The 15,832-nt window shown below is 31.6% G+C and overlaps 1 protein-coding gene across 1 annotated transcript; it reads left to right on the top strand.

Annotated features, from left to right (window-relative positions):
* Nucleotides 1–449: 449 nt before the first annotated feature.
* On the top strand, nt 450–15,793 carry LOC143197791 (uncharacterized). Its single transcript, XM_076406541.1, has 5 exons — nt 450–587; nt 649–810; nt 2,664–4,541; nt 11,825–11,901; nt 13,533–15,793. Exons 2-5 carry the CDS (start codon nt 673–675, stop codon nt 15,154–15,156), a joined length of 3,717 nt encoding a protein of 1,238 aa, XP_076262656.1. The 5' UTR covers nt 450–587; nt 649–672; the 3' UTR covers nt 15,157–15,793.
* Nucleotides 15,794–15,832: the final 39 nt, after the last annotated feature.

A 15,832-nucleotide genomic window follows, 5' to 3' on the forward strand; every position in this document is an offset into this window, starting at 1 on the left:
ATTTTATCGGTTAACAATAATAACGAAAATAATACAGGATTAAATTTGCCGGGAAAAAATCACCTGGCGCATTCGGCAAATATACATATTTATAATAAATACGTATAATATTATTATCATTAGACCGTATCTTCCGGACATAAAATATAATATTCCAATAATCAAAATATCATGGTGGTTATACGGTTGAATGAATGACTTCCGCTTTAGGGAAAAGGTCCAGGATTTATCCTTCCCGGTCAATATAGGATTTAGAGAATATAAATTCGCTGATTCTGATATATTGCAAATTGACTAAAATACCTATCAGCATAAAGTATTTAGGAAATAAGTAGTGGAGCAAAAAATTTTGATTATTTTCTGTAAATTGAGTTGTATCACGATGATTGTAAACGAATCGAGATACGATAGCAATTAAAACAGTCAGAATAATAATCTATCTCACCTTTCTCGTTGTCACCGAGCCTTATCTATGTCTTATCAGTACCGATTTAATTTGATACAAACGCCTGGTTTCATGAAGGCACATATTAACCCAGTTTAATGGTTTAACATGTAACTTAACTAGATATGAAGAAATATCTAAGGTATGTTATGAACATGGTCTATTAATTGATCCAGAAAAATCAATATATTTGTTTATTTAAGTTTGTTGCAAAAACATATCTGAGAATGTGGTTGTTTTTAATAATTGGGGCTCTTGCAGTAGCATATTCGATAGCATGTCCTGATGGGTGTTCCTGTGATTTGGAAATAATTGACTGTATGGGGTTGGACCTTTCTAACCTCCCTGAAGGAATTGACATAAACGTAAGTATAAACAATCCTATTTTCTACCTATAATGTTCATAATTTTTTAAAATAATTGTTAATTAATTAAGTGTATAATTATTTGTTGATTAATGAAACTACACAAAACGTGATAATGGAGAATGCGCCAGAACATAGCAATTTATTACTGTATAGTACGTGAAATGTATTATAATTTATTTACAAACTAATACATCTATACGAAATGCAAAACTGAATGTAAAGTTTAGTGATTTAATGGATGATTTCATTAATAATAATAACTAATATAGTAATATTCAAGTAGGAAGCGTCTAAGCTATTTACGAATGATTAGACCGCCACAAAATTAAATATTAATGAAAATAACGACTAGACATTAGCTAATTTTAAGCTTTTCATTACGGTGTACATATTAAAAATATGTCTCTGTCTAGAGCGATAGAAAAACCTAGAAAGAGCAGTCAACAAAATCCACAAATAGACTAAAGGCTGAAGAAAAAGAGTTTAATAGCTCCAAATGTTTTTATGTTAATTTTGCCGTACAACGAAATGATAAAACCCTAATTATATCACTTGGCAAGTGTCGGATTCCTCAAGCAATCACTGAAATACCTTGGCATCTATCTCGACAGCAGTAAAAAACATCACGTTAGACAAAAAGCTAAGCAAATTAATAATCAACTTGTTGCCTTGCCTAAAATCAAAGGGATTGGTTTAGCAATATATTATAAAGCCCATTTGGATTTATGGGGTGCACTGTCAAGTTCCAAAACAAATTTCTTTGATTAATTATCCATGCTTATCGCTATGTAACCAATGAAGAACTATACAATCACCTCGAAATCATATGGATTTACGAAGTTATAGAAGATTTCGCCTTAAAACATGAAATAGGGTTACTAAATCACTTCAACGTTGAAGCAATACAACTAATGCACAACACACAGATTGAAACGAACTAAACCATATGAAGTCGTATAGGGTATAATGCTAGGTTATAGGATTTTAGTCGGAAAATACTTCCAATTTGACTTAAAATTAAAGAGATCGATTTATCGGTGTATCATAACACCTATTTGGACTTATGGGGCTGTACTAAACCAACAAACCAACTCTCAAGTGCGAAAACAAAGGTCTTTAATTAATTATCAATGCTTATCGGTACATAACCAACACGATGACCTCAAAATCAAATGAATTTAGGAAGTTATGCAAGATTTCGCCTTAAAACATGAAATAGGGTCACTAAATCACTTCAACGTTGAAGCAATACAACTAATGCACAACACACAGATTGAAACGAACTAAACCATATGAAGTCGTATAGGGTATAATGTTAGGTTATAGGGTTTTAGTCGGAAAATACTTCCAATTTGACTTAAAATCAAAGAGATCGATTTATCGGTGTATCATAAAACCTATTTGGACTTATGGGGCTGTACTCAACCAACAAACCAACTCTCAAGTGCGAAAACAAAGGTCTTTAATTAATTATCAATGCTTATCGGTACATAACCAACACGATGACCTCGAAATCAAATAAATTTAGGAAGTTATACAAGATTTCGCTTTAAAACATGAAAAAGTTCAAAATCACCCCACCAATGTAGAAGCGATACAGCTAATGAACAACACGCAGATTGAAACTAACTAAACTACATGAACTCGTATATGATATAAGCATTCAATCTTAATTTTAACTTAAGTAGACTAATTTAATTTTAATTTGGAACATATATACTGATGTATTTATCCCACACTCGTTCTGTTTATATATTGGTGCAAGTACAGCACAACTCAGCAATAGAAATAAATTAATTTTATTAATTAAAATATATATTATAAATAAATAATTCCTCATAATGTTTTAGGTTACAGACTTGGACGTATCATGGAACAACTTTACAACTATACCCGATCAAATCAAGCAATTCTCGGAATTGCGTTACTTAAATATATCCCACAACAGAATATCGACGCTGATGCCAACGGATTTCGAAGGTCTGGAAAAATTAGAAAGCCTGGATCTGTCGTTTAATCGCTTCCAAGACTGGAGAGATATACATCCGACCACTTTTCATCCAGCCATTAATTTAAAACGATTAGATTTTTCGAGCAATCCATTACGGACTATTAATAATCAATCTAACCACTTGAATATAAAGTCATTATTAATACTACGATTAACAAATTGTTCCCTGAAAACCGTGCCAGTGTCAGTATTTAATCGGTTAGTCAATTTAAAAGAGCTGCATCTATCCGCTAACCCTATAACGAATATAAACGAAAGCTTTCAGTTAAATAATTTAAGGTACATCGATTTGAGCCAATGTCTTCTAAATTATATCGACGAAAACGCATTCGCGGACCTCGTCAGTTTAGAGGTGCTGAATTTAAAGCGGAATATCCATTTGAAACGGTTCACGTGCCATTCGGAATATTTGTCGCAATTAGATTTATCGGAATGCGTTTTGGAAAAGGTACCGAGCGGACGCTTGAGACATGTAAGAATACTCGATCTCTCTATGAACTACATTAAAAACATCCCGGCTAAAAGTTTCTTAAATTATCACAGTTTAGAGTTGTTGAATATGTCTATGAATGCAATCACATCAATCGATTCAGCTGCTTTCGACGGACTTAACCTAATAAAAAGTATCGACTTGTCATTCAACAAATTAATGATATTAGACGAGAAATTATTTTACAACAACACGCAGTTGATCAGTTTAAATCTATCCCATAACTATATCCGATATTTAAACAATATCAGCAGCGATTCTTTAAAAGTACTCACCGTTAGTTACTGCGAGATACACGAAATTAATAAATATAGTTTAATTTTTCTTCCTAACCTCATCAAATTATTTATGTCCCGAAATTTCATCAGTAACCTGCCCGATAATTTAATCGCCGATAATTTGGGTGTGTTAGACGTGAGTTCCTGCAGAATTAAATCGATTAATAATAAAACATTCGCGGGGATGTTTTATTTAAGAGAAATCAATTTAGCTAATAATGCCCTTACTTCTATCGATCCATCATTTTTCCCACGAGCTACCAACGTAGTCATATACGAGAATCCATGGAGATGTGAATGCGCATCCTTAAAACGAATGTTCGAATGGATAACCACCTACAACGCCGATAGATTAGACGAACTAATCTGCTACTCCCCTGAAAAATATGCCGGAAAAACCTGGCAAGAAGTCTGTATGGACCAATGGTACCCTAAACAACTCAAAAAAGAAACCATGTGGTACTACTCGGTCGGAATTATCATCTTAATGATTCTAGCTCTAGTCGTGGTAACCATCCTTCGGAAAATCAAAGATATTAAAGAAGAACGAATTCGTGTAGAACATGAGAACCGAAGAGCCGAAGAGCGAGAGGCGCTCAGACGAATGCAAGAGGCGGAAATGGAAATTGAAGAACAAGAAAACAGGAACGCGCCGGATCCGAGAGATCTACAACGACCACCTTCCTACACGGAAGCTTTGCTAATGCCAGTCATCAGTGCTTCTCAACCGAATTTAACCGGGAGCCTACATAACCTCGCATCCAGGCAAAATGTCAGAGGCAGTAATCCGGATTTATCCAAATTGAGGAAGAAAAGGATTCGAAAAAAGTCGGAGGAACGTCGAGCCTCTAGAATGACTTTAGATTCAGATTCGTCATATGATAACCAATCGAGAGATTACGTACCACCTAGAAAAAATCTTCAGGCATTACCGTTGGAAAGTGATTTTTAAAATGCTCAATAATCGATGTACCTTTTTTTAACATCCATTCACATATATTAATATATAATGGGAATTGTGTAAATATAAATACACAGTTGTAGCTTTTTATTTTTAATGTGACAATACTACTATTCTAAACTATACAATAATCATTTAAACAGTTATATTTATTATATACTACACAAATTGCTTCTAATCGTTTTTTATATGAAATTGGCTAACAATGGGTGTGTTATTCGTAAAAATGGTAATTTAAAATAACACGGTTCAAATATTTCACTTACTTTGATTATAAATAAAACAGATAATAACATTTTTGTTATCTATCTATTTCCTGTCTAAATAAAAATAGATATAAATAGGTATTAGTATACCATCGGATACTAATTTATTGTAAACTAGTTAACTCACACTCTTAGGTTTTAAGTATATGATTTTGTTGTGAACAAATAAAATATTTAATGATTTTTTAACACAAAGTCTTTTTCCGTTATTGTGATAACCTTTTACTTTAAGATTATTTAATCAAACAATGTAATTAAAACGCTACTTTAAACATATTTTATATTGCAAGGCAATATGAGGATATTTGCAAAACGCTTCAAATCATTTACTGATAATGAACCCGGTTAACGTTACAAAGAGCTTGTTCCTCCATATATAAACTGTATTTGATACACTAAAGGTACACGTAATGAAAAAAAGCCTAGACTATACGGACAATAACCTTTTTGTAAATTTTCTGAATATTAATTTTCTCAGTGTCATCAAAATGTAATATTAGAAATAAATATAAAAATTGCTATATACCACATTGGATCTGAGGAGTGTAATAAAGCTTTTATAATTTCGAAATTAAAATAAAGTAACATGAATATTTGATATTTTTCATTAATTTTAATAAAAATATCTATAAAATGTATAATTTGTAATTAATTTACATTAAATTATGTAATAAAACATAAGGTTTAATAATAATAAATATGAAGGTGAAAATTGTCAGTTAAAACAGCTTTTTTGATAATTTTTCCAGTTTATCGTGTAGACGGCTTACAGCGTTAAATGCTTTGTTAAACATGTGACATCAGAATGAATAATTCAAATTTATTCTTTGCGTATTTAAATGATTATCAACACGTAATTTTTCGTTTTGTCGGTCGAACTTACAAACCCGGATATCTCGAGACAATAAACTGAATGCCAAAAAGAAACAGTATTGTTAAGGAAGCAGAAAACTTACATGTATGATATAAATATCATGCATGCAAATGCAGTATACGAACTTATGGAGCCGTACGTATTTACATACAAACATGAACGGAAGGGGCATAAACAATTCACCGACTGTTTCATTATAATAATTAATTTAGAATGTATTAAATGAAAGAAATTGATTAAATTTCAAATGCAACCGCGAGTCTTGATATGAAATTGTGGAACATCTAGTTTTTAATGGCATCTTTTTATGAAGTATTTACAGTATTTTAATTCATTTTTATATATATATAAATATATTAAAGTCTTCTTTTACCAACTATGGGTTTATCTGGACTGGGCCTAAAAGGGGCTCCGGAACCACGGTCCTCAGCATTCAGCCGACTGGCGAGTGACCAACTTTAGAAACCATCCCAGAAGACATTCGGTCTTACCCAGCCTGGTTACTGGCGTGACTAGGATCATTTCCCTGTCGGATTTTACATCCTTGCCTAGAACATTCACAAATTTTAAACAATCACAAACATAAATTTACTACAACCATGCCCCAGCAGGATTCGAACCCGCGGCTATCGCAACAGCGGGAGGACCGTCTCATCGCGCATTGCCACTGCTCCACCAAGCTGGCATTAACTTATTTTGTATTGTCATAATGAATCGCGTCAGTGTATAGACGTAAGTGATTTAAACAAAAAACTACAGTGTTCTTTTAAATTTTAATAATCATATTAATTTTTAATTGTGATGATATTCATAACCAAAAAGTTTAATTTATAATCATTATATATCACAGATATATAGTTTAAAAAAAACATTACTTGTTAGAATGCAGAATACTCATCTACAAGAACAATTACTTACATTATTGTTTGATTATTTTTTTTAAATATTAAAATTTCAAATTACAGTGTTACTTTGAAACGATAAAAGAATGTACGGAGAAGGTTCACGTTAAATTTCTAGTAAATCTGTTCGGTAGAACTTAAGATATCGTATCAACCGTAGTAAAAAGTGGTTTCAAGAAAGGCGCGTTTAAGATTTCATTCTTAGATGCCGCGTCACTAAAGCACTTATCTCTCCGAAAATAATTTAAATTATGAAAAATCCTCTTAAGAAGATACTCTTAAATGCCAAGTGAAACTTTGGAAATATGAAGAAAATCGATTTTTCCAATTTTCTAAATGAGTAATGAGGACGAAATCAGTTGAAAATGGATTTTCGACACCCAGATATCAGAAGGCGATAAATCTGACGAATAAGCTGGATGTTAATCATACCTGTTGAGGTATCAGTTTTATGAATTTTTAGTTTTATTCTTAAGGAATAGATCCTATTGAACAATCCTAAAAGTTAAAGTAGTACTAATATATAAAAAAGAAATTGGGATTACCAACATATATTGTAATCCAAACAATGAGGATGAAAATCATTTCGCCTCGACATCCAGAAATCAGAAGGAGATAAATTTGACGAATAAGCTGGATATTGTTCGTACTTCTTTAAATTAAAATTTATTTTAATTTATTCATGAGGTGTCAGTTGTATGAACGATATGCTATTAAAATGGTGTTGAATTTCTAGCTTTATTCTTTATGAGTACATCCACGAATAACCTTAAATATTAAAATAGTACTAATATAAAATAAAGAAATTGGGATCACCAACATAAATTATAATCTAAGTAATGAGAATGAAATAATTTGATAAAAATCAATTTCCGACAGCCAGAAATCAGAAGGAGATAAATCTGATGAATAAGCTTGATGTTATTCGTATCTGTTTAAATTAAAATTTATTTTAATTTATTCATGAGGTGTCAGTTGTATGAACGATGTACTATTAAAAAAGGTGTTGAATTTTTAGCTTTATTCTTGATGAGCACATCCACGAATAACCTTAAATATTAAAATAGTACTAATATAAAATAAAGAAATTGGGATCATCAACATAAATTATAATCTAAGTAATGAGAATGAAATAATTTGATGAAAATCAATTTCCGACAGCCAGAAATCAGAAGGAGATAAATCTGATGAATAAGCTTGATGTTATTCGTATCTGTTTAAATTAAAATTTATTTTAATTTATTCATGAGGTGTCAGTTGTATGAACGATGTACTATTAAAAAAGGTGTTGAATTTTTAGCTTTATTCTTGATGAGCACATCCACGAATAACCTTAAATATTAAAATAGTACTAATATAAAATAAAGAAATTGGGATCACCAACATAAATTGTAATCTAAATAATGAAAATGAAATAATTGGATGAAAATCAATTTCCGGCAGCCAGAAATCAGAAGGAGATAAATCTGACAAATAAGCTGGATAATATTTATTGTAATTTATTCAGAAGGTGTCAGCTCTATGAACGATGCACTAATAAAAAGCTGTTAAATTTTTAACTTTATTGTCGATGAGTGGATCCACTAATAATCTTAAATGTTAAAATAGTGCTGATATAAAATAAAGAAATTGGGATCACCAATATAAATTGTAATCTAAATAATGAGAATGGAATAATTGGATGAAAATCAATTTCCGGCAGCCAGAAATCAGAAGGAGATAAATCTGACAAATAAGCTGGATAATATTTATTGTAATTTATTCAGAAGGTGTCAGCTCTATGAACGATGCACTAATAAAAAGCTGTTGAATTTTTAACTTTATTGTCGATGAATGGATCCACTAATAATCTTAAATGTTAAAATAGTGCTGATATAAAATAAAGAAATTGGGATCACCAATATAAATTGTAATCTAAATAATGAGAATGGAATAATTGGATGAAAATCAATTTCCGGCAGCCAGAAATCAGAAGGAGATAAATCTGACAAATAAGCTGGATAATATTTATTGTAATTTATTCAGAAGGAGTCAGCTCTATGAATGATGCACTAATAAAAAGCTGTTGAATTTTTAACTTTATTGTCGATGAATGGATCCACTAATAATCTTAAATGTTGAAATAGTGCTGATATAAAATAAAGAAATTGGGATCACCAATATAAATTGTAATCTAAATAATGAGAATGGAATAATTGGATGAAAATCAATTTCCGGCAGCCAGAAATCAGAAGGAGATAAATCTGACAAATAAGCTGGATAATATTTATTGTAATTTATTCAGAAGGTGTCAGCTCTATGAACGATGCACTAATAAAAAGCTGTTGAATTTTTAACTTTATTGTCGATGAATGGATCCACTAATAATCTTAAATGTTAAAATAGTGCTGATATAAAATAAAGAAATTGGGATCACCAATATAAATTGTAATCTAAATAATGAGAATGGAATAATTGGATGAAAATCAATTTCCGGCAGCCAGAAATCAGAAGGAGATAAATCTGACAAATAAGCTGGATAATATTTATTGTAATTTATTCAGAAGGTGTCAGCTCTATGAACGATGCACTAATAAAAAGCTGTTGAATTTTTAACTTTATTGTCGATGAATGGATCCACTAACAATCTTAAATGTTAAAATAGTGCTGATATAAAATAAAGAAATTGGGATCACCAACATAAATTGTAATCTAAATAATGAAAATGAAATAATTGGATGAAAATCAATTTCCGGCAGCCAGAAATCAGAAGGAGATAAATCTGACAAATAAGCTGGATAATATTTATTGTAATTTATTCAGAAGGTGTCAGCTCTATGAACGATGCACTAATAAAAAGCTGTTGAATTTTTAACTTTATTGTCGATGAATGGATCCACTAATAATCTTAAATGTTAAAATAGTGCTGATATAAAATAAAGAAATTGGGATCACCAATATAAATTGTAATCTAAATAATGAGAATGGAATAATTGGATGAAAATCAATTTCCGGCAGCCAGAAATCAGAAGGAGATAAATCTGACAAATAAGCTGGATAATATTTATTGTAATTTATTCAGAAGGTGTCAGCTCTATGAACGATGCACTAATAAAAAGCTGTTGAATTTTTAACTTTATTGTCGATGAGTGGATCCACTAATAATCTTAAATGTTGAAATAGTGCTGATATAAAATAAAGAAATTGGGATCACCAATATAAATTGTAATCTAAATAATGAGAATGGAATAATTGGATGAAAATCAATTTCCGGCAGCCAGAAATCAGAAGGAGATAAATCTGACAAATAAGCTGGATAATATTTATTGTAATTTATTCAGAAGGTGTCAGCTCTATGAACGATGCACTAATAAAAAGCTGTTGAATTTTTAACTTTATTGTCGATGAGTGGATCCACTAATAATCTTAAATGTTGAAATAGTGCTGATATAAAATAAAGAAATTGGGATCACCAATATAAATTGTAATCTAAATAATGAGAATGGAATAATTGGATGAAAATCAATTTCCGGCAGCCAGAAATCAGAAGGAGATAAATCTGACAAATAAGCTGGATAATATTTATTGTAATTTATTCAGAAGGAGTCAGCTCTATGAATGATGCACTAATAAAAAGCTGTTGAATTTTTAACTTTATTGTCGATGAATGGATCCACTAATAATCTTAAATGTTGAAATAGTGCTGATATAAAATAAAGAAATTGGGATCACCAATATAAATTGTAATCTAAATAATGAGAATGGAATAATTGGATGAAAATCAATTTCCGGCAGCCAGAAATCAGAAGGAGATAAATCTGACAAATAAGCTGGATAATATTTATTGTAATTTATTCAGAAGGTGTCAGCTCTATGAACGATGCACTAATAAAAAGCTGTTGAATTTTTAACTTTATTGTCGATGAGTGGATCCACTAATAATCTTAAATGTTGAAATAGTGCTGATATAAAATAAAGAAATTGGGATCACCAATATAAATTGTAATCTAAATAATGAGAATGGAATAATTGGATGAAAATCAATTTCCGGCAGCCAGAAATCAGAAGGAGATAAATCTGACAAATAAGCTGGATAATATTTATTGTAATTTATTCAGAAGGTGTCAGCTCTATGAACGATGCACTAATAAAAAGCTGTTGAATTTTTAACTTTATTGTCGATGAGTGGATCCACTAATAATCTTAAATGTTGAAATAGTGCTGATATAAAATAAAGAAATTGGGATCACCAACATAAATTGTGATATTTGACATATAAATGAAATATTACCTTTTAGAGTCAATAAATAAATTTCCATAAAGAGTGGCGATTTTTTTTTTGAGAAAAGTTGGATGATAGCAAAAGGGCCAATGAATGACCAGACGACTTCTCCCACCCCGTTAAGCAACATTGCTGGTATAAATGTTATGTAACGGTGGTTCCCGTCTACTTTCGTGTTACTAGCTTATCTTCGACTCCATAGCGACTCAGTAAGCGCGCGACTCGAATGAAATCATTCGCGATCGCTTGACAGTCCGTGGCGCATACTGTCGACCAAACCAAAGACGAATACATACACATTCGAGTGCATTACCGGGGCAAGAAATGGTGAATTAGCAAGGAAAAGTTTACCGAAAAAAACGATCATCCTCGAGTGTTGTGTGCGTGAGAGTTTCCGCGCGATCCTAACCCTTAAGTCGGTGAATGTGTTTTAAAAAATATATAAGTAAGTGATTATTTAAAACAATGTAAAAATTGTGAGTTTGTTTAAGTCGGCAAATGTATTATGAACAATCGCTTCTCGTTTACGTCTATATCAACGGGCAAAGTATCAAGGTCGATTTGGTGGCGAGGTCCCAAAATGTAATTATTCAATTATTTAAATTATTCTCTAATGATTTTCGGTGGGACATGTCGCTGATGGCTATTTATTAATTACAAACGAATAGACGTCATCGTAATTGACTATATAATCGTATTAAGGGACAGAACGTGAAACCGTAAAAATACTTATTATTTTGGGCCTAAATAACATTCCATTAAATAGGAGTAGAGTGTTGGAAAGTTTTCCTCCCAATAGAAAGTAGCACATTACCATCTAGCCAACTAGAAAGTAGATATTTCGGTACAGTTCAGATAAGACCTTATAAAATAAAAGTCAGTAAATGTGCAACAACCTCTAGAGCTTTTCAGAATCGACATATATTGTATTTGATCTCATTTAAAATACTCGAACGTGTTGGCCTTAGATTCGAGGTACCGACGAATCGAAAAACCTCTCCAAACCGATACAAATACAGAAAATAGCACGAAGCAATTTTAAAAGGTAACAATGAAAAATGTTTCATTGGCTATGCAGAAAATGGTACACCGTTATTTCTTTAATAAACGGGTATACAGTCTAGCCGGCCACAGGCAAGGTTATTTTAATACTGTATAATAATAAAACGTCATTGGACTTAGGAAATTCCGTCAGACTAACAAGTCTTTTATTAAATTTAAAACAAATTTATTTCGACACGATCGCAACCTATCACTAAGTAAAATGTGCGACCTCTCGTCCCATCCGTCATCATCAAACTCCCAATTTGACCGAAACCTTCAGTTAGGGATGAAAAATATCGACATTTCTAAGTATGTCTATATTTTTCGCAATAAACAGGAATTATATCGGAATTAAAAAAAATTGATTTGTCGAGAAAACAACGTTTAAAATTAAGTACCGAAAAGTTAAATTTAAAGGTTTATTATCTATTTTTATATATTTCATTATCTATATAATATTTTTCAAAAAAATCATCGGTCAAAAATAAATATCGATATATCGATCAGTTTTCGGCATCCCTACTTTCAATAAAGGCATAAACGAAACAAGGTCTCCACCGTGATGGTTTTTTTCGGACAGGTAATCTAGAACACATTTGAGACCTGCATTTTTTGTTCTCGTCCGACATAATCAACCTATTAAAGTAAGAATGAAAAAAGATTATTCGAAAAATGTACAGCTAGTAGAACTGTTTTAAAAATAAAACGTCTCAAATCGCGTTCATCCTGCCGACATAGTCGTGACACTTGAAACATTTGAATATTTTTAAAATCACTTATGTACCGACATCCTTATATTTATTTACTCAACTTGTAATACAATTTTTATAATAATAAACGTCAAACGCCACTATATGCATGAATTCTGTATAATCATCATACATCCGTCTACAATAAAAAGGAAAGAAACGATAAAACGTATTAATATCTTTAAAAAACAAGCTTGACAAGATATTTCGTACATCATAACGAAATACGATAATGCATTGTTAAAACTAATTTAAACTACAGCATAAGATATCGAGAACAAATAATTACATATATGAATATTATAATTCTCAGTATCTATACAAAAAAAAGAGTTTATATGAAATACTATTAAATAGAAATGTATATAATTCGAAAATATTTTTCGTTCTTATCAAAGTTAATTAAGAAAGTTTGAAGGTCACGGCAAATTTATCTGATTTTATTTTTTAAAGAATTCCTCGTTTTTTATTCGGTTTTGCAAATTATAACTATGATAACCTGATACATATTAAGTTTAAAAGGAAGCTTAACTATATCGCACTTGAAATCGTTACACAATAGTTGTTTTTATATGATAGAAGACGTACAAACATGTACCAGATAAGGATTGAAATATTTCTCTTATCGTTTTGTATTCGAATATTGCTTTGGTATATAAGGAACATAATAAGTATAAAGTATCAGGTTCTAATTTATATTGGGGACGACGTCACAAATTGATTCTTGAAGACAATGGAATACATTTACCGACTAATACAATATTATTACTCATCAATTGATGCTGATAACTAAAACATACAAACAAAAATTAAAAAAATGAATTTATGTGATATCATAATGACACAGCCCATGTTGATTTATTGTTTTCCGTATTTTAGATTAAAACGCTATGTGGACAAAATTCCTGGTTCTCGCATTATTGGGGACTTTCGCAGTCGGTTCGTTCACCAATTGTCCAACAGCGGCCATATGTCGAGACCCTGGCAGTATCGAAGCAAAATCATTTACATTCCTCAGTAGTTTGGATTCCAAGCAGTACCGTGATATAACAAAACTCACCATAACCAATGCTTCCTTAGATAAAGTTCCGCCGGAATTGAAGTATTTTAAAGAGCTCAAATACTTAGATCTATCTCACAACAACATTCAAATATCATCGATACCGCCGTTATTGCCTAAACTCCGAGTGTTAAAATTAAGTGACAACAACATCAAAAATCTCGATTTTGCCAAGCTGCCCAAGAATATAGAAGAACTGGACTTATCCAATAATCTTCTATCGCATATACCACAAGACTACAGTACTCTAAAGTCACTATCCATCTTAAATTTAACCAACAATCTGTTTGACTGCGATTGCAACAATTACAACGCGCTTACTTATAAAAAATTGCTTAAAGACGGTATTATCTTACAAGAACCAATCACCTGTCAATATCCCAAACAGTTTTTAGGAAAAAACATCAATTCGATAAACTGTACTCTTAACGATATTATGGTGTACGATGAAGCCGATGAAGGTTCCGGTTCTGGAGATGATACCTTCACTGATAGAATAAAGATCATGGCTCCTCATCTTCAAGAAGACGATAATATAGATGAAAATGAATTCGTTGATGATATAAATGAACATCCGAAAGATGAATTCTTGAATGTTACTGACGATGGACAAGAAGAAGGCAGCGGTGACATAGAAGGCAGCGCATTCGGACCAATTGATCTTGTAATACCTATATGTCACATTAATTGTTCGAGTCCTGAACCGATAGAGGGCGATTCAAATGACACGATCCCCATGCGGGATCCCACGGATCAAATTAAAATATTAAGCGAGGACATACTAAACCCAATTATAATGGAACCAACTACGACAACTACCACTACAACCACCACTACTAAGAAACCGGAGGTTGTAACCGAAGAAATGATCAAAAAAGAACACAACCATCTAGAGACATTTAAAGGATCCGATAAAAAGCAGGATGTCGATATATTTTCGAACGAAACCAAAACGGAAAAAATGGAGAAAGCGACTGCATTAAATCAAAATAACTCTACCGTGTATGTAGTTGTGGTTTGCGGGTTGATATTGGCTATCGTATTCCTAATTTGTTTCATCAAAAAACGTAAGGCGAAAAGAATTAAGAAAAACCGAAAAGATAAGACCACCGTAGCAGGTGATGAGATGAAGCCACTCGACAAAACCGCGATAACAGCAGTAAACGAGAAAAACGGCAAAAGTTTACCCGAAAACGTTCCTTTAATTAACGGGCAAAATGGAAAGCATAGTGATGAACCGATTTTGAAAGCATACACGCCGTTGGAGCATCCAGAAAATCCTAGTGAGGAACCGGAATTGAGGGAGAAGTTAACGCCATCATCTCCACGAGAAAGAGTAACGATCAGGGCATCGGAAATTCCCGAATCGATCCCGAAAACTCCAGTATTCGTTCATCGCCAGAAAAACAGCGAAGGGGAAATTATAACTACCGTTCTTCCACCGTAACATCTACAAAACTCGATACCTCAAACAAAAATAATGATAAATTATATGTGATAAATTAAACTAAACTTATTTACACGTTGTTCCTAACGTATCTAGTGAAACATCTAGTGTTTTCAACATGTTAAATCTCTACTTGGATAGTGAAATTTCAAGTGAACAAAGTTCGAGCAATAAACTCGACAACAATGTGTTAATTACTTGGTATCGTACGTGATTTTTAACGTAATAAAATTATGGTGCTTAGCAGCTTTTTTCAAATATTCATGCGGGATATTTAAAATAACTAGTGAGAAATTTATCAGTTTGTTAATGTGATTCATTTTCCATGTGAACTTTTATGTAGAAAAAATCTTGTGACTTCTCTGCCAAAGCAACGATTAAATGAGTTTTGCAACCTAACACACAAAAAAAATCAAATGAAATTGACTGATTTATTTTCAGTAATGGGCTGATTGAGGCTTAATTTAATTTGCGAAACTCATCCATGAAATCCTATTATTATTTTTTAGATTTATAATTTTGTTATCAATTTAAAGATCTTGTTTTTATAATTTATTTTCCATGTATGTTTATAAAATAATATTATGTCTCATTTAAATATTATCGATATTGTTTTATAATAAAATTAACTGTATTATTAAACCGTCGTGTGTTTTTTATACGTTGCTAACCTCTT

This window comes from Rhynchophorus ferrugineus, unplaced genomic scaffold (genome assembly GCF_030347505.1).
Source record: "Rhynchophorus ferrugineus isolate W39M unplaced genomic scaffold, kcgeb_rfMv2 rfM5, whole genome shotgun sequence".
NCBI classification, from domain to species: Eukaryota; Metazoa; Arthropoda; class Insecta; order Coleoptera; family Curculionidae; genus Rhynchophorus; species Rhynchophorus ferrugineus.